This window comes from Dreissena polymorpha, chromosome 4 (assembly GCF_020536995.1).
Source record: "Dreissena polymorpha isolate Duluth1 chromosome 4, UMN_Dpol_1.0, whole genome shotgun sequence".
Taxonomy (NCBI): domain Eukaryota; kingdom Metazoa; phylum Mollusca; class Bivalvia; order Myida; family Dreissenidae; genus Dreissena; species Dreissena polymorpha.
The window spans coordinates 3767284-3794263 of NC_068358.1; the positions used below are offsets into that span (position 1 = coordinate 3767284).

The following is a 26980-nucleotide window of genomic DNA, read 5'->3' on the forward strand; positions in this document are numbered from 1 at the left end:
CCATGCATGAAGCCATTTAACCTATGACCAGAGTGCCTCATAAGTTTATTTTAGTTTAAAAAGTCCATCACAAGCAGCCTTTTCTGAACTATTATGTGCACAGATAATGTTCTCCAAAGAACATATGAACTTTTTAGAAAAGTCTGTCCACCATTGGGACTATAAAGTACATAGAAGTACTTTATGTCTTCGTTGATCTGTTAGGAATGGAGTCTCAGTGTATTGTTAAGCCCCTTGGCATTGTACTTAATCAAATACCAAGTCTTAATTTATTTTCCTATAAATGTAGATTAAATTCTGGTGGCATTCACATCTTTCCTGTGGCACACTCCTTTTCCAGACATTACGACCTGTGTAGGACAGGAGTCCAAAATCGGGACCAGCTGTTCTTATAGTGTGCACTCTTTTCATAACCCATCGTGGCAGGCGAAAGTTGACCATAAGCTTCTTGGGAAATTGTGACATCAAAAGGTTAATTTATTATGTCAACAAGTATCTGTAGGTTGTACTGTTACAGTCATATAAGCAGCGTTGTGTGAAGAGGTCATGGGTCTTGTCAGCCATATGTGGCAAGCGTGTCTCCAGACTAGCCTGCACACTTGTGCAGTCTCGTAAGCAGACAGGGTATAGCTCCTGACGAGACTGCACAAGTGTGCTGGCTGGTCTGGAGCTTTGCATTTGGCGTAAGATGAATTTTCACAGGACGCAGCTCATATCTGGTGCATTTGCATAGCATTACCTTTTCAGTAGCGGTACATATGTCCAAAATAACGATCACACATTTCTAGTGCGCATTTGCCATATACTCTCTATTGGACATTGTGGGAGGTGATCATAAGCGGCTTGCGTTTAGGACTTGAAAATGTTAATATAAGAGATTTGTAAGTACAAGTGCCAATTGACATTGAACCCTATGCATTTGACACATTATGACACACAATTTGATAATATAATAAGTATTACCTTTTTTGTACTTTTTGTATAGTTCACTTACAAATGATGATTAGCCCATTAGAATTTTTTTTTTCTTTGGATATTCTTATGCAGCCTCTACTGACCCAATTCCATTCGTTGTAAAATATGAAGAGTTTGTCAGATGTCTTGAGTGATTGAACCGTCTGATTGATCCACTAATCGGTTTGTTGTAATACTCCAGGAATCTATTGTATGGACAGGCAATTAGCAATTGATTTTTGTTGTGAATGGTTGTTAAGTGAAATACAAATTGATGTGATATTGCAAAGGATGATGTTTTGAATGCATACAGGAATGATTGAATGTAATGCCTGCTTTAAATTATAATATCAGTACTTTCATCTGTGATGGCATGTCATTTAGGTCCACAAGTGTTTAATTGAAAAACTTGTAATCTTTTAAGTATTATATTCTGCTTAAAAATAACCCTTATGATAAACCTATTGCACATAAAGATTGGCTCAATAGACATTTATGGGCACATAAAGATTTATTTCTGATCTAATCCCCAGCAGGATAATCTTAACATAAATGTATGTCTTCAGTGTAAAGAAAAAACAACTTGATAATTCAATCTGTCAACAAGAAAGGCATAGTACATTTCAATTAAAATAAAAAACACAATAGAAAGCACTCCAGAGGTGCAATTGAGAGCGCACTTAACCTTTGAAAAGACATTTAATTTTCCAATCTCTCCAATATGAATCTGATAAAAAAAACATGCAGAATCCACTCTCATCATTTTGTTATTTGCCAATTTCCCAGATAATTGAATAGTATCTTCACCAATTCGTTCATAAAGGTGCTTAGAACGCCAAAACGCACAAAAACACAAATATAGTACCGGAATGCCAGAAAAACCATAACTAACAAGCAAATTCGTTTAATTGATATCCCCCACCAATATGCTTCTGGACACAAAAGTGTCATATTTGACACTCAAAAAAGCATTTTTTCAATATACAAAGGGCCAAAACTCTGTTATTACGCCATAACTCCGTTATTACAGATGGTGTACAATTTCATTTGGCGTGAATCATCCTCTGATCCATATATATACTCATACCAAGTTTCAATGAAATCTGCCAAAGCACTTCCAAGATATGGCTCCGGACACACAAAAAGAGCATTTTTTCAAGCTACAAAGGGCCATAACTCCGTTATTAACAGATGGTGTACAGTGCCATTTGGGGTGCACCATTCTCTTATCCATATATATACTCATACCAAGTTTCAATGAAATCCGCCAGAGCACTTCCAAGATATGGCACCGGACGGACCGAAAGACGGACAGACAATAATATCCCTCCGCCTATGGCGGGGGATGAAAAACAATATCCCTCTGCCTATGGCGGGGGATAATTAATCTGCAGACAAACATAAATTTGCCCTGAACATTTGAAATTTGGTTTATGTTTGATAATCCCTGTCCATGCTGGTTGAGAGTCTCTGTCATTGAACATTAAAAACTCATTATAAAGGGACAAAAGTTACCTAGCCTTTTAATGACTCTGGTGGTGTATTTGCTTTTGTTATATATATGCAAATTATATTCTTATTTGATACCTATATAATATATAGTATAACTGTAAGATAAACAGTTATAGAGTTGTTGAATATAGTTGCAGGCGTTATCGATGTTTTCATTCTGTTAATTAATAAACAGTTTAAATTACTCATAAATAAGTTATGAAGCACATCATTATCTCATGCACTTGTTAGATCATGTTTGTAAATGCAGGATAGGCTAGGATGACACGAAATCAATAATAATTTATCGGTAATTATTTCAGGCTCATGTTTCGCAAATAACGCAAACATGTTGCATTCTTTTTAAAATGATTGCTTTTATGAAATAATACCATAAAATCACTCAAATTGATGTTTTCACTAATTAATATCATAGCCACACGCTAACCACCTGTGCTCACAAATATCATAACTACAACGAAAATAAGCGAATCTGAAACAATTTTTTAAAATTTTTGTCAATTTACCAAAACATGAAAAGGCCCCTTTAATTTAAATGTTTTTTTTATTGACTGAGGACAGTGTCTGATGTGCACACATTTTGTAGCATGATTAATGCATGTTGAACGGAAATACCCCTGTCTCCACTGCACATTAATAAGAGGCATATCATGTGACCAGTTCCTCATGCTCACATTGCACCTGCATGTTTTCTTCAGCAAAAATGGACAACATTTGTGTTAATTAAGTTTGTAAACACAATTGGTCCTATGGTCAATAATTGCCTTAATTTCTAAAAAAATAATAAAGTTGTTTGTTTTTATAGTGCATAATGAAATGAGTTGAAATATTGTTTATGGGTTATAATTACTCAAGCTCAAATGTACTAGCAAATATAATTGTTGTCCCAATTTTGACGTGGAGAAGGCTCGCTTTATAAGGCGGTTCAATATTCATAGTCATTATTAAGTTAAGGAGAATTTTTCATTATTACCTTACAGAGATTTTTTTAAGAAATAACTGACATAGTTTTATTTTGTTAACATATTTATTGGATTCACCATGGAGATCTGTCCAACTGTCTGTCCGCCTGTACGTAGACACAATATGACTTGTTTGAAAGCCTTCTTCTACAAATGCAAACGCTCAACATTCAAAATTTCAAGACATTTTGCACATTATTGCCAGGGTAATGTAGGTGATCAATAGAGGATTTAGTAACCCTCATGACCACTTTTAATAGGAGCAATATTCCATTTTACCCAAACAAATATTTCCCAGAACCATTTTGCATTAATATAATAGTGCTGTTAAATTAGTTTATAATCTTGCCTCATTCATGATCCCCAACCATCTTTCTATCCTAACAGCATTTTTATTACAAGTTTTACAATGAAATCCAACTAACACTATCACTATAGGGTTCAATAATGGAACCAATTTAAGAACATGCATCAAATTTAATTGCACATAATAGATGCTGCACTGTCAGATTCTGGGTCCAAAGATGAGCTGTAATGCAAGCTCTCAATTATACCATAATTTAACAGCAAAATAAATGGAAGAATTGCCACAATCATAACAATTGGTTGGTCACAGCAAAATTTAAACTATCAAAACTCTTTATATTATTACATTTAGCTTAGGTTAATTTCAAGTTTTGTTTTTGATGCAGTGGTTAAGTCATGATTTTGGCTACATGGGTACTCCAAAACTAAAAAATTAAGTCAAATAATCTTGTTTTAGGAGTTGATACAAACATTTTCGAAATGTTTGTTTTAAAGAGAATTATGGTCTTTCTAATACTCATAATTGCATAAGCATTTTATTGTGTTACAACTAAAACTGTCTTATCTTTGAGTAGTTTTTTTCCCCAGCCAAAGGTGGAGGGATATAACATTGGTGTTGTCTGTCAGTTTGTCTGTCCTTCTGTCTCAAACTTTTTATGCCCCCGGTAGGGTGGCATATAGCAGTTGAACTGTCATTCCGTTTGTCTGTCTGTGTGTCCGTCCGAAAACTTTAACATAACTTTTGCAATATTGAAGATAGCAACTTAATATTTGGCATGCATGTGTATCTCATGAAGCTGCACATTTTGAGTGGTGAAAGATTAAGGTCAACTTTCAAGGTCAAAAGTAAAAAAATACAATACAAGGGAAGTAATAAGCTTTAAAAGGGAGATAATTTCTAAACCTTCCAAATGATATATTGAAATTTTATTTCAAAGCGGCGCAATAGGGTTGTTAGTACTTATCTCAGAAACTATATAAGATATCCAAATGAAACTTTGGGGATTTGCATCCAACTATAAACTGGAATTTCAGGAATTTCTTCTTACAATGAGTTCTTGCCTGAATCCGAAGAAGCATATTAATATTTATGTAAAAAACGTTTTAAAATGTTTATAACTGATACATTACAGAAACAACACATGTTATGAAAAGATTCATCAAGAAGAAACCACACTTACATTTTGAAATGTTCTTTCTGTCAGAGAGAGAATTTTCTTGGTGAAATGAATTAAGAGTTTTTAGAAAGATAACTTTACTGTTATGTGGCTTGGGTTATAACACATTAATAGGAGGTTTGCATCATTAAGTGGGTTATAATTTTAATAGAAAGCGCAAGAAAGTTTTTGTTTTTGTTTTATGTGGTTGTTATCACCCAACGTTATCAGAAATGTTAGGCTCAATAGCTGATTCCATTAATACATTTTTTGTAAGCTCCCATTTCCTGTTTGTAAGAAAAAATGGTATTGCAAGATTTGGAACAATTTAGTCATTTAGTTTGTTTCTTTTTTGGTAAGTTGAAATTGTTATTATTTTTGCAATGTGTATTTGTTTTTACTAATAATGGTGTAAAAATGATCTCTGTTGAACACCTGTAGTCGTTTTCTGCAAATCGATACATGCACAGTATTAGGCTTTTAGAGTGCATTTAGCTGGTTGGAAGACACATGCATTGGATGGTACCCAGCTTGTTTCTCAATATGTATCCTCCATTGACTTGTCAATTGTGGGTACCAATTGTTGCACAGTTGGTCTAGATGCGGATAATGATTTGTATATTCTCCTTTTTGCTTCACAGAAAAATGTGTTTTTATATAAAATAAAACTATAAAAATTAGTGTTGAAAGAGTGCTTGATAACTTGTGTCAATGCTTTCAAAATCCTTAAAACAACATGACAGTATTTGTAAAGTAAATAATTGCATATGTGTACATATTCTCTTGGTCAGAAACGATAAAGGTCTGGTTACGTATTCATTTTTTTACAAATTAAGTTAATTGCATTAATTAATGTTTTATTTCCATCTTTAATGAAAAGTATACTGTTTGATTTCTATAAACTAAATTATTTGAGAGATGGCTGCCTCTGAGTGCTATACCATTGTGGCTGTATGAAAATTGATAAAAGGATAGACACAAAACAAGAATCAAATAATTACCTGCATATATCTTCTAAAATTATAACAAACGGTGTATTGTCAAGTTTGGCCTTTTTTTCAGACATAAAAACAGCACGTGATATTGATTTCAAGAAAGCTATATTAAACTACTTTAATGGTCATCTCATAAAAATTATTGATGTCTTCAAGCATTCAAAAGCTGAGTCAATGTTCAAGTAATTATCAAATGGCTTCATACACATTCTAAAAAATAAGAAGAAAAAAAGGAGAGAAAAGGTTAAAACCCATTTATCCAAGTGCTGTTAGTTAATAAATGTCCATACTTGTCTAATTTGAAGGCAGAGCTGGTTTATTTATGGTCATTTCAAAATCTATACCCCACAATCATTGACTTCCAGCCTATGATTGATGCAAGCTGTGATTTATTGACTCTGGTAACAGACCTCCAGTCTGAGTATTGTTCCAAAAGTTTAATAGTGTTTTAATAGCGTGAAATGATTAATTGACAGAAAAACACCTGAACTTTGTATTACCAGTACTTCGACCTTTGAGGTTAAAAAAACATCGTGTTTTTATGTTAACATTAACAACTTATATGTTGGGTGATTTGGGAAATATTGATTCATAGAGGAATAAAGACATCAATGATGTGAATATTATTCATAAAAAGAAGTTCCTGAAGACAAACAATATGTTTTTTTACAAAGACCATCATGTAAAAAATAACATTTGATTTTCATTTAAAGGTTTGCACTATAAGATAGTCAGCAATAAGTTCATTGTGTCAAAAATATTGTAATAAGGTAACACAGGTTAGGGAGAATTAGCTTACACACACGATTAAATAAAAAATTATTTCTAATTTCCATGAAATAATTTCTTTATATACACAGAGGCTGATGAAATTAAATGATTATAATATATGTAACATGTTATATATGTATTCTAATAAATTAACATTTTCAAAGTTCTAATGTAATTATTCAAGCAGAGTTAGCCCCCTTGTGCATGGTATAATGCATTTTCAGCATTTTCAATGTTCTCTCCTTGTAATAGCAATATCTGAGATTAATCTACTTTTATGTTAAGTAAATTGAACAGATTTTTCACCTTGATAATACAAAGATGTTACTAAAAACCTTTTCATGCACAGCCGATTAAACAGCTGTTTGTGCTGAATCTTCCTTCAATTTATGTATAATTAAGGTTCTTAATTGTATTTAGAGGAAATATTAACACACCCGCTGCTCCTTTCGGGGGCCTCAGTTTGGTCTTATCAGTCACGTGATAATTAGTTACTGGTTTGACCGGCTGATTCTGTCTGGGGTAGTTTGCGCGCAATCTCCGTCAAGGATGCTTGTTTTTTTTTGTGTTGCTCAATTGTGTCTTTAACCTATTATCAGTTTTAACGGATAAAGTGTTTTTACTTAAATCTTTGGTGTTGAAAAATGAACGACGATATAGCTTGGATTACAGAACTAAATTTACCCCGAAAAGTGTCGCAGATCTTACGTCAGGAGGAACTGACATCAAAAGAAACATTGTCATTATTAAGAGAAAACGACCTTAAAGGCTTAGGATTACCTCTGGGTTGTACGAAGGTGATCCTTGAGCAAGTGAGAAAATGGAAACAGGGCGAGATTAGTGATACTGCTGGCGAGCAACCCAACGATAAAGAAACGCAAAACGAGGTGACGCTGGATGGTTCCGGTAAGTTGCTCGATGAGCTTCTTACTTTCCCAAACATAACACATCTTCCTTCAAAAGAAAGACACAGTAATGTGCATAATGGGTCTAGCTTTATGGACCCAAGATCAATCCTTACCATGAAAGCAAATACAAAAAAGACAGTTCACATAACACAGTTCCTGTCGGAGAACAGCAAACGACGGAAGAATAATAAAAGGAAAGAATTCGTCTTGCACTCAAGCGAACGTGAAACTATTGTCTTCAAAACTGAAGATGAGCATCCCTATTTGGGCATTCAAATGGAGGAATGGGGGGCAGCGAATATGCGAGTCCTTAACCACCTTCTTACGGTGAACGACATTGAAAGAAGCGAGGTGGAGTTTTACCTCGCATACACTACCAGAATTTTTGAATTTGCAGAGTCCTTCGAGTGGAATAGTGTACTGAACTATGATTACCACTATCGTGAACTGCAAGCAGAACATGGATTTAAGTGGGGGACATACTCCCCGCATATGGAACTCCAAATGCTAGTTCCTAAACGACCAAAACCGTCAGTTCCGGTCCAAAATCCAGCGCCAAAAGAGGACTGCAGGATATTTAAGGCGAAAGGTGCATGTCCGTTTGGGGATAAATGCCGTTACAAGCACGTGAAGGCTCTACCCTCAAACAACTCTCGCCAAGACGCTACAAAAAACCAGTAGTCCGACCGTCGACCTTGAAACTCCAAGCCTGGGAACAAAATCTGCCGGCGGATTATAAGGATCGTGAATTTATACTTTCAGGAATCAAGAACGGTTTTCATGTCCTGGACATGGGCAAAATTTCTCAAAGTGCAGAGGTGGAAAATTATTCATCGGCCACAAATTTAAATATGCGCGCGCGAACTGAGGCCCAAATTCTCACGGAAGTTGAGAACGGGCATTATAAGATAGTCGATGAAAAACCGCTCATCATTTCTGCACTTGGAGCCATACCAAAATCTGATTCTTCGAAAGTAAGATTAATTCATGATTGTAGTCAGCCGACAGGATTTGCAGTTAATGACTTTGCGGACGCAACTACCTTTAAATATCAATCAATTAAAGACGCCATAAAGCTAATCACACCTAACTGTTACATGGCTAAATTAGACCTTCAAAATGCTTATCGAAGCGTTAATATTCATTCCTCTAATACTCAAGCTACAGGTTTAAAATGGCGTTTTGGAAACAATAAACACTTCACTTACATGGTAGATACAAAACTTCCCTTCGGAGCAAAACTGTCCCCTTATATATTTAATACACTGACCCAAGCTGTACGAGTGATTATGAAAAATAGAGGTTTCAAAGATATCATTGTGTATTTAGATGACTTTCTCTTAGTAGCAGACACATACGACAATTGTCAAAAAGCACTTCATGAACTTATGAAATTAGTCCGCGAATTAGGATTTCAAATCAACTACAATAAAGTGGAAGGACCGTATCAGAAGCTGACATTCCTTGGGCTCGTTTTAAATTCAATTAATATGACTATAACGGTACCGGACCAAAAAATCACGGAAATACACACGCTCCTGATAAATACACTGCACGCAAGGAAAATTACAAAAAGACGGATTCAACAACTAGTCGGCAAATTAAATTGGATAACACAATGTGTTTACGGCGGTCGGTTTCATATGCGTCGCTTAATTGACCGCGCAAATTCTCTTCGCTCTAGTGGACATCGTACTTATGTAAATAAAGATATGAAACTTGATATTATGTGGTGGTTGGACTTCATGAAAGTATTCAATGGTACTATGCAGATGATAGACGATAGAATGCCTGTGTCAGTCAGCATTGACGCATGCAAAACTGCATGCGGCTCGTTCTTCCAAGGGGACTTCATACATGCACCATGGACTCCTCAGACGGCATTACTTCCTATAAATTACTTGGAAGTACTTTCATTGGAAATAGCTACAAGACGATGGTCACGTGCGTGGTCCAACAAATTGGTATACGTACATTGTGACAACATAACCGCATGCGCGATCATAAACAAAGGATCTTGCAAACATCCAACTGTGATGGATTCGCTTAGACGAATCTTTTGGCTGAGTGCTATTTATAACTTTAGAATTCTTGCTGTTTATTACCCTGGCCGTTTCAACACTCTAGCTGACAGGGTATCAAGACTCCATGAACCAAATGGGTTTTCGCGGCTAATCGAAATCATGGAACAATCGGGGTTTTCTCTTTACAGATAGAAGCGGTACAACGGAAGAGGACCTGGATCGGGCCGTTGAATATTTCTACAGTAACGCTCTGTCGTCCAACACGAAACGGACCTATTCAACGCATAGATCATCCTATCTCAAATTCTGCGAAAAGTTCGGATATGCCGCTGTTCCTGCATGCACGACGACATTGTGTCGTTATGCTGCCTATCTGTCAAAAACGTTAAAGTTCAGCTCAATCAAACAGTACATGAACATTATACGCTTACTTCACGCAGAATGGAACCTGCCTAACCCGGTAGCAGACAACTTCAAACTTAAGTACACGATGCAGGGTATACGCCGTCATATTGGGGACATAACTGTGCGCAAACAACCTATAACACCGGAACTACTAATAATCATTCTGGAACGACTAGACATGTCCACCTCATTCGACTCATCCGTGTGGGCTGTAGCCCTAACAATGTTTTACGGCTTATTGCGTCGCAGTAACGTTTTGGTCTCCAGTGATATGGCCTTCGACCCCCACAAACATCTCAGACGGCGTGACATAACCTATCATCAATGGGGTATTATGGTGCACATAAGATGGAGCAAGACAAATCAGTACCAGTCTAGAACCTTTGATATCCCGCTCCCGCGCCTTAAGCAGCATCGCTTGTGTCCTGTGCAGGCTATATTCCATGCCGCAAAACTTTCCGCGCTAGCAAACAATGACGGCCCAGCCTTTGTTTATTTGAAGGATGGCCATACTCAGGTTCTAACCAGTAATCTGTTCATTGGTCGGATTCGACAGTGTTTGCAGGCAGGTGGTGTGGATCCTAGTGAGATTGCGTCACATTCATTCAGGCGCGGTGGTGCTACTTTCTGCTATGCCATCGGGCTTCCCCCAGATGCAATCAAACTACTGGGCGATTGGCGTTCAAACTGTTATCAGAACTACTTATCAAATGACACTCGTGCTAGGTACAATATTATCCAATCCATGCAAAAAGTAATCCAGGAATCTTAATGTTAAAAGAGTATACCCCTTCTATCTACCCCTACTTTGGGAGTTTGGGAATAACATTATCTTGTTTGTTGTGTATGCATGCATATCTTTGAATTGTTTACAATGCTTGAACATGCGTTATTACCAATGTGTGTAACATGAATATATTTAATTTAATTATTGCATTACCTTTAGCGCGCATCTACTTTGATTTGCCATGTTTTGTTATTATGCGCGCTTTTAGTTTTGGAGCTATAGTTAGTAGTATTAATAAAGCTCTCCTTACCCCTCTATATGTGTTGTTGGTCTTTCGTTTAAGTATAATTAAGGTTCTTAATTGTATTTAGAGGAAATATTAACACACCCGCTGCTCCTTTCGGGGGCCTCAGTTTGGTCTTATCAGTCACGTGATAATTAGTTACTGGTTTGACCGGCTGATTCTGTCTGGGGTAGTTTGCGCGCAATCTCCGTCAAGGATGCTTGTTTTTACCCACCCTCCTCCCTTTGACAGTAACTGCGTGGGTTTTCGGGAATAACATTATCTTGTTTGTTGTGTATGCATGCATATCTTTGAATTGTTTACAATGCTTGAACATGCGTTATTACCAATGTGTGTAACATGAATATATTTAATTTAATTATTGCATTACCTTTAGCGCGCATCTACTTTGATTTGCCATGTTTTGTTATTATGCGCGCTTTTAGTTTTGGAGCTATAGTTAGTAGTATTAATAAAGCTCTCCTTACCCCCATGTGTTGTTGGTCTTTCGTTTAATTGTAATTGACTGTTCTTCCCAGGCATCTACTATGTCCAACTATAGGCTAGAAATTCACTAATGGTCTACACTAATAACAGTTGGCTCTCTATACGCATTATTGTTTAACCCTTTCCATGCTGGGAAATATGTCGTCTGCTGAATTTCTAAAATTTGCATTTTCTTTGATTTTTTCAAAGAATACTATCAGATTAGCAAACAGTAAGTACGTGGCGTCTCATCTGGATCCAAACTGTTTGCAAAGGCCTTCAAAATTCAGTTCCTGCACTGAAAGGGTTCATAATAATATTATGGTGAATGCAAGTATTGGGACATGGGTGTACCCAACTAAAATATTATACACCTTTAAACGACTATCACTTTCATCTTATATAATATATATAACTACATGCATATTGCACCCATAAATACAAGGAATCATAGGAGCTAGAACTTTAATTCAGTGATAAGAGTAGTGTTATACTAATTAAGTCTTTTTGTTATAAAACTTGTTTAGAATATGTGTATTAACATTTTATTTACCTATTCCGCCTGAGATAAACTACTACTTACACTCTGTTTATTGTCCTCTAGCGGTTTCACCGGAGGGGACTTATGGTTTGCGCTCTGTGTGTCCGTCAGTCTGTGAGTCTGTCACACTTTTCTGGATCCTGCGATAACTTTTAAAGTTCTTAATATTTTTTCATGAAACTTGAAACATTTTGTTCCTACGTCAAACATTCTGGTTGCTATGGCAACAAATAAATATATATATATATATATATTTCTGACAATGGTGGAGCCAGTAGGGGACATAATTATATTGCTTGGCAATAGTCTTGTTTACTCTGGCTGAGTGAAGAAGTTAAATCAGAGTTAAGAAAAAAAATCTTGGTTTCCCCTATTTTACCTAATAGATATAAGTTTGTACAGACAGGTCATTAGAAAACAAACATGTTGTACTCCAATGTCCACTTGTTGACAGGTACCTCCAAGCAGATGTGTTTTTTTTCTCAGACTCTTAAGAACCGTGAATTCTGATGAATCATGTCAGGATCCTGGGTTAAAATCACCCTGAACACTCTGGTCACACTGCCTAAAAGTGTGATGACCTTACAACTCATTAAATATGATCCATGGGTGTCAAAATGTATGTCTTAGTCATGCTAACTGCTATTTAAAAGTTTTTGTTTGTGGCAAAGTTTTATTTTGAGTAATTAATTATGAGTGTAATGTTAATTTGTGCTCAAATAGCAGTTTGTTGACATAGTGTCAGTCAGCTCTAACTTTTTAGATCATGACAAAGAAAAATAGGAGTGTTTACTATGAAAAATTATCACTGCTGGAAAGGCTCTCAGGTCTACAAAATTAAGATACTTTCTATATGGGCTATGATTGTCTCCATTGAATTTTGCCCTATAAAAAATACAGCGGATCTTGACCCCCCCCCCCCCCTCCCCCCTCCTCCCCACACCCTGATATGTTTCCAAAAATGAATTATACAGCAGTGGCTATTATTAAATTGTGGTGGCTAAAATCATAAAATTAACAATTAAGTTCCAGTTATTCTTTCCCTCATGATGACTCAAAGTAAAATCATCAGTGGTCAATGCTCTCCTCTATAAATCACTGGACATGAATTCAGTCATTATGATGTTCGACTGTTTTGGGGTTGAATGTGAAACTGATGTATCTACTTTACTTTCCTTTGTAAGATACAGTAGTTTCATGTTCAACTCTCCTAAGTTGCCTTGGACATTACCAGCACCCTGGGTCATGACATGGGCAATGGGAGACCTGGAATGCTGGTAGTGTAAACTGAACTAGAAACAGTAGACATGGAGAAATATCTGGCCATCAAGCAGCTGGAACATTTTAGAATAATGGGAGATTTGGGTGAAGACATTGTTTATCTTGAAGCCCATGTTTTACATGTCATCATAAATCTACTGCTGGTGGCCGGTGGGTCAGTACTTGAGAATGTTGCTATATTTCTAAAGAAATCATTCATTTAAAGCCACAATGCTTACATACCCTCTTTATCCATTTTGCTCATAAGCCTTGCACTTGGCGAAATGATCCATAGGTCAACATGGCATGGCTAGTTTATTTCCCAGTTCTGATTACTGGGGAGATTGATAATTATTTGTATTCCATGTCATTTGCTCACAAATATTGCATGCCTATTCACCTGAATTATTGCTGGCATACCTTTGGTCTGCAAGTGGATTATTTAACCCTTTGCATGCTGGGAAATTTGACGTCTGCTGAATTTCTAAAATTAGCATTTTCTTCGATTAAAAAAAAAAAGAATACTATCAGAATAGCAAACAGTTTGGATCCTGATGAGACGCCACGTTCTGTGGCGTCTCATCTGGATCCAAACTGTTTGCACAGGCCGTCAAAATTCGGTTCCAGGACTGAAAGAGTTAATGAAAATTTGTGTTAATGCTGTTTAGGTATTATTTCCGTTATCTGAAAGCATTATCCATACATTTGATAGAATAGTAATAAGATCAGTGTATAAATATTCATTGATATTATTATTGCATGTTGTATCATTCTGGCTGGATGGTTTTTACTGCTACATCATTGATCATTGTGTATAATGACTTCTAGAATTGTTAACAAATTATTATCTTATGCTCAGGGGACTTGAAATTGTGATTGAAATGACAACAGTATAAATTGTAGAAACATGTTTGGTTGTTGATGAAGATTTTGATGCATATCAATATGAACCTCTTTCTATTGTATTGTCATTTCATCATCCTTATGTGTATGTGCATACTGTTACAGACCAATATGACTTAAACAAATCTGGCAATTAATAATAATACTTGGCTATGGTGTACAATATGTTAAATGAAAGGTCCCTTGCTTCATCCCCTCAGGGGAAGCACTCTGACCAGATTAACTCCAGCCTTGCTGTGGGAAAACAGGGCTTAATACATGTGTGTAAAGTGTCATCCTGTATTAGACTGTGATTAGACTGTCTGGGCATGCTTATCAGGGACGCAACTTTCTGCTTAAACTGGATCTTCTCTAAGAAGAGACTTCCTTTAACCGAAAAATAAAAAAAAATATGGAAATGTTTGTTCGTGGAGACTGCACAGACTAGTCTGGAACGGCACTATGCAGTTGCATTGAGGCCCATTTTACCAGGCACTATGCAGTTGCATTTAGGCCCATTTTACCAGGCACTATGCAGTTGCATTTAGGCCCATTTTACCAGGCACTATGCAGTTGCATTTAGGCCCATTTTACCAGGCACTATGCAGTTGCATTTAGGCCCATTTTACCAGGCAATATGCAGTTACATTTAGGCCCATTTTACCAGAGCAAGGCTTTAATTACACCATAATGGCAAGTACTTGTTTATTTTCCATGAATTTGATTCACTCACACTTAAATAATAGGGTTACACTCAACTTAATTGATTTTTGTTACCGTATTTTACCATGTATAACGCGCTACCATGTATAACGCGCATGCGATTTTTTAAAGCCAAAATGGAGAAAAAAAGAATTCAAGACCAAAAACCCGAAAATTTGGCCGAAAATGGCCGCCATTCTTATATTGCGCAATCATTTAATCTGAGTTTTTCTGGCGCTTAATTTTTTGTTTTAAAGTAGGGAGCGTTTTTACGATCAGGAGCATGGGTTGCATAGCACTATATTTTTTGATAATTTTTAAGATTATTCTCTCGTGAACACCGATATGTCCTTATTGCTGCGCACTGCGCGTGTTTTTTCAAGACCCCTACGCGTTAAATTCGAACCACCATTACCTTTTACTCACATTTGAACAGTGTAACATTTTCATTACCTGCCGCTCACAACATCGTATGACATCTTCTTCTGCAGACCCGCAACATCGCAATGTCCAATTTTACGCAAATCGTCCGTGGATCCCATTTTATTTTTCATCGACTTAAATATTTCCCCATTAAGAGATGCTCCCCATTAAATCCAGTTTGACCCGGTATTTCGCGCCTTCACTGCGTCTAGTTGATATCATTTGTTTGTCTCTATTGAAAGAAAATTAAACAAGTCTATATCTCTATTGTTGGTTTGTAACCTACGTAGTATACTCGCACAGTAGCATATTTATGCAGAGATCGGAAAATGATTGATAAACGTATTCGTCGTTTCAATGCTTAGGGCCGAGTAATTTCGGCAAACCGGAACTCAACCTACGTAATACACTTGCTCAATTAACCGTTGAACTCCACCTCCGTTTTCTTCAAAAGGTTCGAAGGCGGAGCTTTGCACTTGCTATTATTTAATTGGACGATTGCCATTGAGGAACAAACACACAATTGGTTCGGCATGTTGATTGCTAGACAAAGGAAGCCAATTTTGTCAGCGAGAAACTTGTCGCTTTATTGCTTCAGACAGGAAGCGGCTTTCCTTTGATGACGTCAAACTGTCAATTCACATAGAGTGCAAATTTTCGGAATTGCTAACATTAAACTTTGGATTAAATTATCAAAATAAAGCAAAAGCGAAGTTGAAAAATATGATTGAAATAATTAGCCTCAGTTCAAATAAGACATTTTGCGTTGTAAATCAACGAGTTTTCATGACAACAAAAACTACAATACCGCGACGCACGGGGATCGATATAGCTCGATTTTTTTAATGAACAATCAATGAAGAAGTGTGAAAACACCAACAAAGACATTTTTTTCATCTTTTAATTTTTGTCAAAACTGTTACTACCCCGTTCATTCCTAACCTTTCCCGCTATATGTTGTTTCGACAACGGCCCCTTCAGTCTATAACATTATAGGGTGTAGTTTTCTGCAATAACAAAAATGGCGGCAATTGTGAAGATTTACGATTACGAAATGGATTTTTTGCAATTTAGCAACTAGGAAAGCGTTGTGTCAATGTATTACGCGCACTGAATTTTTATTTTGAAATTTGAAGGTAAAAAACCGCGCGCTATGCATGGTAAAATACGGTATTTTACATTATAATAATGTTTTTATCCTACATGAGATCATCTGCAAATTATTTTCCAAATTGTCATTTGCAATGATCATATAGTGTGAACATAGTTATGAAATAAAATAAGGCTTCAAAGCATATTTTATTTTGTTTTCATGTAATTCTTGCTAAGAATAATTCCATATGGCTAATGGTATTCTAAGTTCTACAAAATATTTTAAAATTCAGTGTTTTTAGTGAGAAAGCGCTGTGTGACCCAAAGTGTTAAATTTAGAACCACAAGCGAAATTAGTCATAATGTGACTTTACTGTGTAGGAGATATGTCGGTACATTTATTTGACTGTGTTCAGTCAACAAACTTTGCTAGCTACCAGTGGTAAATGACCACTTCCCTTCTAAGCTTTGTTGTACTCGCTTTTAATTTGACCAAACAATTTTCAGATCATCCTTTCCCAGTACCAGAACTAAATTGTTTTGTAAATAAACAATTGATTTTAGGGATTGTTAACTCCTTTATTGCCATTGTAAATGGCTCATTGTCCAATTCAGCTACTGTGGTAATTTAAACTGCAAACAAGATTGGATGAAACTGAAAACTAGCATTTTAAAAAGGGTCATAGTGTTTCATTTCGGGATAAAAGTCAATAAGACGTTTCCGCTGAATGAGAACAAGAATAATAAAGCCGAGATTTGTTGTGGACACTAATGTTTACCAAAGAGGCAACCTGATCTGGTATCAACATTGTCTGTGGTGGATATGCGAGCCTTAACAAACGTTAGTCACTCGAGCACATCTGTGGCTAAAGAAGGCGGAGTTGCAAGCTTAAATTACTTATAATGCTTGACTTGGTCTCTTTTCTTCCTTAATGTTAGAGAGAGTGTTGCATTTTATATTATGTTAGGCATGTTTTCAGTGATGCCTCTCAACAATACAGCATTGTTGCGTGTAACTTGATGCTGATATCCTTAAAATCTTGCCAAAATGATGTAACAATCTTGGTTTTTCGCTTTCTTTAAATAGGGACAAAGATCAGTATGGATATGTTAATAAAAAAAAAGAGAAATATAACCTTCCAGTTGTGACTTCAAATGTAATGGATGTGTAACCTTCTGTCTCAGTATCATTTGGGTTTTGATGAGATTATATTATAACAGGTTTCACATGGTAAAGAGGGTAAAGAGGGTGGTTATTTAATGGTAAAGACCCTTGACAAAGCTCTCCCATTATGTAGAGGGAGGCAGGGTGTAATACTTTCCCCTCTATTGTCCACCCCAGGCTCTTGTTCATGTCTGGGTATACAAAAGTGTGATTCAGTCACATTAGTACCTGAATAATCATTATTTATCTGTAGTTTATCTGTGGTTTATATATAGTCTGTGTGTTTGTGTGTGACATGAGGACATTAATTTGTACATAGTAGTATTTAAAGTCATATGTATATAATGGCCTTTGGTATAGTTGAAGGCAACACATCTTTGACAGATATTAAATGCATTGTGTTATGAACCTGTACATATATTTTAAAACTCTTCACAAAGTGTATTATACAAATTTTTTTAATGTTTAAGTTTATAGTAATGAGATTAAAGCATTAATAGCATAAAATACATATAAATTCGTTTTTGAAAGAACTAATTTTGTGCAATTTGTATTTTTTTTTATTAACTATTTTTGTGGATGAGAAACAAAAGACAAAATGCAGGTGTACAAAAGGTTTTGTAACCTACATCTTAAATTTCAGTAACAAAACTCCAATAACCAGTGAATTGTTTCAATTACAAAATGATGCATTCAACCATCTGACCCACAATTGTCCCAGCAGACAATATTTGTTTTTCAAGACATAATGACCCCCTTTTGTGCAACACTGATGACTAAGATTACTCATTATGGGCTTCCTAGGGTGATTGACTATGGTCACTAATTATATTTGGACAACTGGGAGACCAGATGTCTATGTTTGCATATAACCATGAACGTGTGCATAATCTTACTGGGACAAGATGTCCTCTTGTGATCAAATGACACTTGACAAAATCATAAATTTGAAGGACTATCTAAGGACACTGATCTAACAGTAATATTTAAAATTGATGTCTCAAGATGGTGAATTAATTACCTAATCATGCTTAATGTTGAAACACATAGAAGAAGATTTAATGGAAGTCTGTCCTATGTATTTGCCCCTGGACAGTTATTAAACAATGTCATTAGTGGTAACTGTTGATTTGGCAAATGATGTTTGTTTATTTTTCACCCTGTTTTGTTTAGTCCCTTCTGGTCATTGTGTCAAATGTTGTTTTGATGTAAAAGCATTAATTAAGGGGATGATAATTGTTTTTTGTCTACAAAAATCCTCTTTGCCTTTAGCTGATTTTTGGTCCTGATTGTTTTTATTTAGCTGTGTACAGTGTCAGTTGTAAGAAAAACAAAAGTTCCATTTAGAAACAAATTCATTAGTTTTATTGATTTCAAAGAGCCATTTGACACTGTTTTGTTTGCATAGTTTTTTCTGATTATTGACATATTAATTAATGAAAGTCAGTATGTAATTGAAACCATCCATAGCTAGTTTGATTTACTGATGATGTCAAATAAATCCAAAAGAGGACTAAACAATCCGTTTTAAACTTAATAATTAATGATTACTAAAACATAATACGTCTGCGAAATCACTGTAAACCTAAAGCTTTTAAATAAAATGGATTATTGAACATAAAATGTTTGAGTTTATAAAATCAACCCATTATAATAACACTGACTGTAAAAATTATGTTATTGTGATTTTTGTTTAATCAGAATTTTTAAGATATAATTTGTAATTGATATAAGAAATAAAAACTAATTTCAAAGAAAATTGCACTTGATCCATTTGTTCATTTAAGAATTTTGTATGATGCACCGTTACTTAATAACAATAACAATTATTATTAACTGCTAATCTCTGATTTTTTTCAAATAAAATTGGATTATTTCTCTTTTAATGCGTCCATATCACACCAAAATCAAAATAACATCAGATTTTACAAATAAAGACAAGTTTCTTTGATCGTATCAAGAGGATTAAGGCAATAAATAGATCAGAAAGCACAAGTGTAAGCTTTAATTATGCAATGATAAAATAACTTTTAACAATATTTTTAAACTATACAAGTTTTTTTTTAAATACTTGTATTGTGCTATGTGATTTAACAAATTAGATTAACAACTTCTTCTGTTATGCTGGTATTATTTTTTTTATACCTTGTACTTAAATCTTTAAGTTGTTTACTTGAATTTTAACATATACCTGCAGCATTAATTTTTTGTTAAGAGTTGAAAGAGACTTTCTGCAACAGAATGCATTTGGTAAGGACATGAAAAACATGACTTTCAAATTCAATACACGGATTTATCAAACATAGTTGGCAGGTAAATAAAAAACTTAGTTGTGTGTGCTCTATTTAATTGATGCCGATTGGAGCTGAATGAACTGCTTGCTAAGTGTGAAATGAAGTGTGTATTTCTTAACAAGGTGTCGTAATGACTTTAAATTTAGCAGACAAACAAGAAATACTCGAAAATAGCCAGAGAACTCAAGTGTCAAATGTTCTCACACTTTTGTAGCATAAAGGCCCCTGTGAAAAAATAATGTGATTTTTGCATTGCAGCATATTTGAGAGAGAAAAGTTTATTCATTATTAAAATGTAATTCATGTTCTGGAGTGATAAAAATTGTCAGTTCTTGAGATTAAGGCTAGGAAAAAGTTATCAAAGTTTGTAAGTGTCAGATGTGATGGTTTTATTGAATATTTGGTAGGAAAGTTTGACAAGTAGAAAATGATTTTTGTTGAATATCTTACCTTCTTAAGGGTAATGATTTATGCTTGATTTAGTTAATACATAGACATAATATTTAATGATGAAAGTGAAACAACAAAGCTTGTAATTTCATCAATTTTTATTATAATAATTGATTTTTAAATTCATCATAATTTTTTGGTGGTGCTTCAGAATTACAATGATTTAGTTTAAAAAGTGAAATGAAAAGAAAGGTAAAAAAGTCAAGTCATTTTTTAAATATGATTTATTAAAACGAAAATGCAAAAAATGGCTTTAAAATTGTGTGGGCTAATATATAAGATGATAATGTAAGTACATGTTTTACTTGAATTTTGTTTCCTTTTCACACCATATATCCTCCATTCTGTCAATATGAACACCTTCTGCCTTTCAAGATGGCATCACATCAAAGGATTGATGGATAAGATAACAGTTTTTGGTGACAGATTTTAGCCTAGGTCTTGAATTTGTGAGACAATTAGTACTCAGGGGTAATGAATAATGACGTAAGTTATATAGAACTTTTGCCTTATATTTTGCATTCACTTTGCTGATTTTCTATAAAAAAGGCACTGATTTTATATTATCGATATTATTAAATACCATATACAGACTTAAATACTTTAACATAATAAACACATCTGCAAAATTAAGCAGTTTTGTGAAAGTGATGATTGTACAAAGTTTTGGATGCTGTAAACAGTTAAATCTTACAGGGTTTAAATTGTCACTTTTGAGCAGCTCTAATAGTTATGTATAAATGTCAATTATTAGAAGTTAAACTCTGTTTCAAGTGTTTAATTTCTTTAAAACTTTGTTATAACACAATGTATGGATTTTTTAAAATTTACAAATAGAAATACAATTATATTTAAATTATATGCAGTTTATTTAGGAAAATATTATTGCATGTTATAGATGTATGGTATCAAACAAATTAATGTATTTCATTTTAAAATTTTAATTTTAACTTAAAAATACAGATATCTGGAAATTACTTTTAAAATTTCCTTTCTCTTGCATGTGGTATTTATCATTAATCTATTATTTTAATAGCCAGTAGAAGTGGCAGACTTCTTAACATCAATTATTCCTTCTTGTTTACAGGAAAGAAAAGAGACGAATGACCAATGACTCTTTGTCTATGATTAATGACAGCATTACAAGATAGTACAATTAATTACAAACATGTGCCTTAGATTAACATTTGATAAACTTTACCATGAAGTATTTAAATTTATGGTTAAAACTTTTTAATTTATGTGTTTTCAGCCCAGGGCAAGAAAATAGACAGATAGAGGGAGGTAAAGAGCATATAATAAAGGACCCAAAAGACAGCTAAAAGCCCCCAGGGAAAAATTAACTGGCAAAGTCATCTAGTTTGAAGATCAACAACCACTATGTGAGAGACAGTGGTAGAGAAAGGTGCTAGAATCCCCTGCTTCTCTCATTGAACCAAATGGGAGCAGTACTGAAAAGATAGTGATCAGTGGAGTAAAGAAAATTACATGCATAGTTATAGCATTGTAAAAATAAAGGGTGTCATAATTAGAGAAGTACAACCTTAATTGAGATTTGATATATGTGCAAGTTGAAATTAAATAGACTGAGAAATTTCCTGTACACTTGTTAAATAATTTTATGAGTCTGTGAATGCATTGGACTGTAACTTGTGAATGGGCAAAGCGATAAGGATAAATAAGCTATCGGGTATTACACTCACCAGTGTTGAGCACAGAGCTTGAATGGTGTGGGACTCAAGTGGATTGCTAGATCTATGCTGCTATTGGAGTATTAAAGAGGGAGCAAAGAGAAAAGACTGCTTTTATTTGAATAGTGGTGAAGCGGAATATTCAAAGTTGAGTGCTTAGGAGCAAAGGATTTAAATTGGCGTAGCATTAGAAGGAACTTGTACATTCAAAAACAAAATTATTGAAGTTTATTTATATGTATACATCTAATGCAATGGACTGTAGATAGGGAATTATTGGATAAGCTTATGGAAAGGATGCTGGTGTATTAACAGTTATGAAGTAATTTGTTGCAATTGAAAGCATTTATACTGAAGAGAGTGGATTTAAATTATATTGACAATAATATGAAATTTTGAATTTTATCAATAGGGATAATGCAGGAAACTAAAACAATGGGTTCTAAATGGAATACAATGGTGAACTTTGTGTTTATGTCAGCATGTATTGTTCTTGTCTGCGCTCAAGACGTTACATATCATATAAATGAAGAGCTTCCCAACTCAACGCTAATCGGAAACGTCATGAATAATTCGAATTTGTTTAGTGCCATTGGAGGAAGTAGTTCAGCATCATTGACATTTTTCACCACTGAAACAGAATATTCCCGCTTCTTTCGCGTGGACGAAAAGAACAGCAATCTTTACACCAACGGCATCATTGATCGAGAAGTGATCTGCGAATTCTCTGAAGTCTGCATGCTCGAACTTCAGATTGTGGCAAAGTCAACTCTGGGCAGCTTTTTCCACATTTTGAAAATTCACATCTTTATTAATGATGTGAATGACCACTCTCCTGCGTTTTCACGACAGTCGTTGACTATCTCCATATCAGAATCGGTCTTAATTGGTAAGTCCATTGAAATCGCTGGAGCAAGAGACAAAGACACTAGCGCAGAGTTTTCGCTGAAGCAATACCAGATGAAACCGAAAACAGCCGGGGAGGACCTTCCTTTTTCTATTAACTTTGTGAAGCATTTAGATGGCAGCTCTGTGGTGAGATTGTTTGTCATTAAAGGACTGGATCGTGAAACTAAAGATACTTACACCTTTGATATCATAGCAGAAGATGGTGATGAACCCCCTCGGCAGGGAAAACTGAGCGTCACCCTGAGAGTTTCCGATATAAATGACAATGCACCTTCTTTTAGTGCCCAGACATACAACTGTACTGTGAATGACCAATCAACAATTAATACTGTGATAATAAAAATGAATGCAACTGACCCTGATTCTCTGGACAATGGGTTGATTAAGTACAAACTGAGCAGCCATCAGTCTGCAGAAATATTCACTAACTTCCAAATAAACGATTCAACGGGAGAAATCAGCTTGAAGCAGCAACTGGTGTTCTCTCCAGGAAAAATATTTTTCATCATAGTCGAAGCCTACGATAATCCTATAGACGGCCAATCGTTATCTACCCAAGCCATCGTTCGCGTGACTGTTCAAAACAGCGGCAATAATCCTCCAGTGATCCAGATCAAGCTTCTGTCACAGAAGGATACAGCGGAAGTTCCAGAGAACGCGAGCATCGGGAACGTGGTGGCGTTTGTGGTTGTTGTGGATCATGACGTTGGACAGCAATCCATTGCAACTTGCATCATCGTGGCATCAGACTTTGACATCCAGAGAATTGACATGAGCAGGTACTCATTAATTTTTATCAATATTTTATGGAAATGAAGTTGCAGTGGATTAAATTCACTTTGTATTGTTTCAGTTTGTTAACACATAAAGCTCATGCATTTTGTAATTCGACTACTTTTACTTCAGGTATTAAGGTTGAAATATCTGAATATTTTTTTTTACACATTCACATATAATTCTCAAGCAGTTTTAGTTGGAATTTGTTTAGTATTTTCCACAATATTAATAATGAAATTCACATATAACTTATAATATAATGATTTTCTTTCAAACTTGCAACACATTTGAAATATAACACAAGATACCTTTAATTATTATCTAAGGCGTGCTTTAATTACTTTTAAAGTACCCTTAGTGTGTTTATGTGATAGAAGTAAAAATAAAATATAATTGGTGATTGTTATTCAATTTAATTATATTTTGAGTTCAACTTCGAAGAAATGGATACAATTTATGTGACTAAATCTAAATCCAAAATCTACAATTAAATATGTTGTGGATATTGTCAGACTATTGTTTACAAAATCAATTAGTACTTGTCTTAAAAATAATTTTTATTCAAAAAAATAATGATTCTAATTTTGCACAAACCCCTAAAGGATTAAAAGGTGCCATTTCGTGCAAAAACAGGGTCCATCATTCTGACAAGTAATATAAATACTCCAGAAAGTTTTGTAAGTGTATATTAGGGCTGGGTTTTGATCTGTTTCTTTGTAACATATTTTGTATTATATAATAATAATTAATATTGCGTGAGTGTTGTGAAATGTGTCATTTGTTCATTATTATTAAATGCCTAAAATTTCGGTTCTATCATGATCCGTGAAATAAATATTGTTTAAACCAAATTAATTTACTTCAAGTTTAAGTTCAGCATAATTGTTTTGACATTGCTGCTTAAATTTGTGTTCACCATGAAATGGGTGAAAGCTTATTAATGAAAATATAGCAGTGCTAAATTAATTAAATTTTTAGGCACATGAAAAAGAATTAAATTTCATAGCACATGAAAAAGAAAGAATAATGTTTCTATTAATGTTTGAGTTAAACTAAAAAAAATAAATAAAATCAATGAAAAATAGTTTGTGTTCATTTTACCTGACTTGACCTTACTGCCACGAATTCCTAACACCTTTTTATGCTCTTATTTTTTCAGCTACAAGGTGTTTGTTAGCCGCCAGCTAGACTACGAGCGCTCCCACTCCCAGAATGTGACAATCCACTGCCAGGACAACGGGGCTCGTCCCCTCTCGACCTCCGCGTCCTTCACGATAAACATCCTCGACATAAATGATCAGACGCCCAAATTTACAGAACAGTTTTATTCAACCAATGTCCGAGAAGACACATCTGTGGGAGTCTCAATACTTGAAGTAAGTGCCAGTGATGAAGATGCAGGAAATAACTCATTGGTTGATTTTGAAGTTGCTGATGGGTTTAAAGATGTTTTCTATATAGAAAGATCTGCTAAGAGGGAAAATACGGGTGTACTGAGAGTTGGAAAGCCATTGGATCGCGAAATAAAGTCGTCCTTTCTCTTCCAAATCTATGCAAAAGATCGCGGCACTCCCCAGAGGACCGGAACTGCTACAATCAGTCTTCAGATTACTGATGTCAACGATGAAAGACCAAATTTTACGCAGATGCCTTTTGAGTTCTACGTTTTAGAAAACTTGCTGGCCAACGCTGATGTTGGCAGGGTGACTGCCATAGATAAGGACCTAGGCATGAATGCTCAGGTTGAATTCAAGATGCATCCGGACTTTGAAGGAAAGGTTCCTTTCGTAGTGTTTGCCGATGGCAAAATTAAAACAAATCATGACCTTGACAGGGAGGAGATCAGTCGCTACGATTTCAAGGTCATCGCAACAGACAAAGGTAGCAGTCCTTTGAGTAATACTGGAAGTGTGGTCGTGAAAGTATCAGATGCAAACGATCACGCTCCAGAAATTTCCTTCCCGAAACTTGGAAATAACACTATGTATGTTCCACATTCTGTTCAAGCTTGGCATATAGTTAGTAGGGTCATGGCAAAAGATGGGGATGAAATCAACACAGGGAACAGTAAACTAAGATTCAGCATCGAAGGAAGAAATGATTCCAATTTGTTCCAGATCAACCCAAACACAGGAGAAATTCAGATAACTGGTCCATTGCAGCCTGCAGACGTTGGGAAAATATTTAGACTGGAATTGTTTGTGTCCGATTATGGACAGCCTAAGCCACAAGTTGCAGAAACAGTCATGTATATCATGATTACTTCTGAAAACGCGACAATGGCTGCAGCTCAAACAGATTTGCTGAGTAACAAAAACGTCCTCATTGCAATAATTGTGGGGGTTGTGACAGTTGTGTTGTCGGTGGGACTCGTGGCTGTGATATGCGTTATACGAAAAATCGACCGTGAACGCAAGTTGGAGCAACAGATGAAGAATAATAATCAAATTACTGTGGATCCGGACATAAATGGGCGACAAGTGTTCGATGGAAGTATAACAGTGTTTTCGTTGCCCTCCGAGGATAGTTTGATTGAAAAGAAGAAGAAGGAAGTAAGCTTCTCGCTAGAAGATGATGTGTTTTCAGACGATGACCTCATACAAAAAAGTGCGTTGGAGAACGGGCATAGACATTACAAAGTGAGTAATACAGTAGTGGTGTTTATACCTGATTCCCCTAGCATGTATAGAGTAAAAAGGGTTATTTGATCCCTTTAAAAACGCTCGGTTTGTGACAGATTATGGCAACATAAGTGCTCTTTTATTCAGATTGATTTTTAATGCGAAAAAATTACATTAATCTTGACTTGAAAAATAAATTACCCATTTAGGAATCACAATGGTTGACTTATTGTAGTTTGAGGTCAGAAAACACTAATTATATGTTGCAGAGTACATGAAAAATTTATGTGTCAATTCTAAATTACCCACATGATGAATTTAATAAAATAATGCATGTAACTTTTGAAAGTTTTTTTCTTTTGATCTCAACTTGTTTTTCTTAGTATCAGTTTGAAGAAAGTAAAACGAAAACATGAAAGGTATGGTAATTAAAAGCAGGTGATTATGTGGTTTTATGGGATGGAAATGAAAATATGAAAATTAGAATAAATTGCTGTTAATAAGGATTAGTCGGACTGTCTTATGTTCCAAGAAAGCGAGAAACAAATATTAACATGTCTTTACAGCCAAATAATTGGAAATCACACATACACAATTGGAACAGTTTTCAACATGATATTTATTTTATCATCCATAACCTTTACCACACATTTCTCATTTGTTATATTTGCAACATTTTCTAC

At 35.1% G+C, this 26980-nt stretch overlaps 1 protein-coding gene across 5 annotated transcripts in view; it reads left to right on the forward strand.

Moving 5' to 3' along the window:
* Positions 1 to 26980, forward strand: part of LOC127879722 (protocadherin beta-18-like) — a 118998-nt gene that overhangs the window by 67618 nt on the left and 24400 nt on the right. For all 5 annotated transcript variants that reach the window (XM_052426728.1, XM_052426731.1, XM_052426730.1 and 2 more), the window contains 2 exons: positions 21552 to 23678; positions 24836 to 26315. In XM_052426728.1, the coding sequence (XP_052282688.1) occupies positions 22408 to 23678; positions 24836 to 26315 (2751 nt within the window). In that variant the 5' untranslated portion in view covers positions 21552 to 22407. The remainder of the gene's footprint in view (positions 1 to 21551; positions 23679 to 24835; positions 26316 to 26980) is intronic.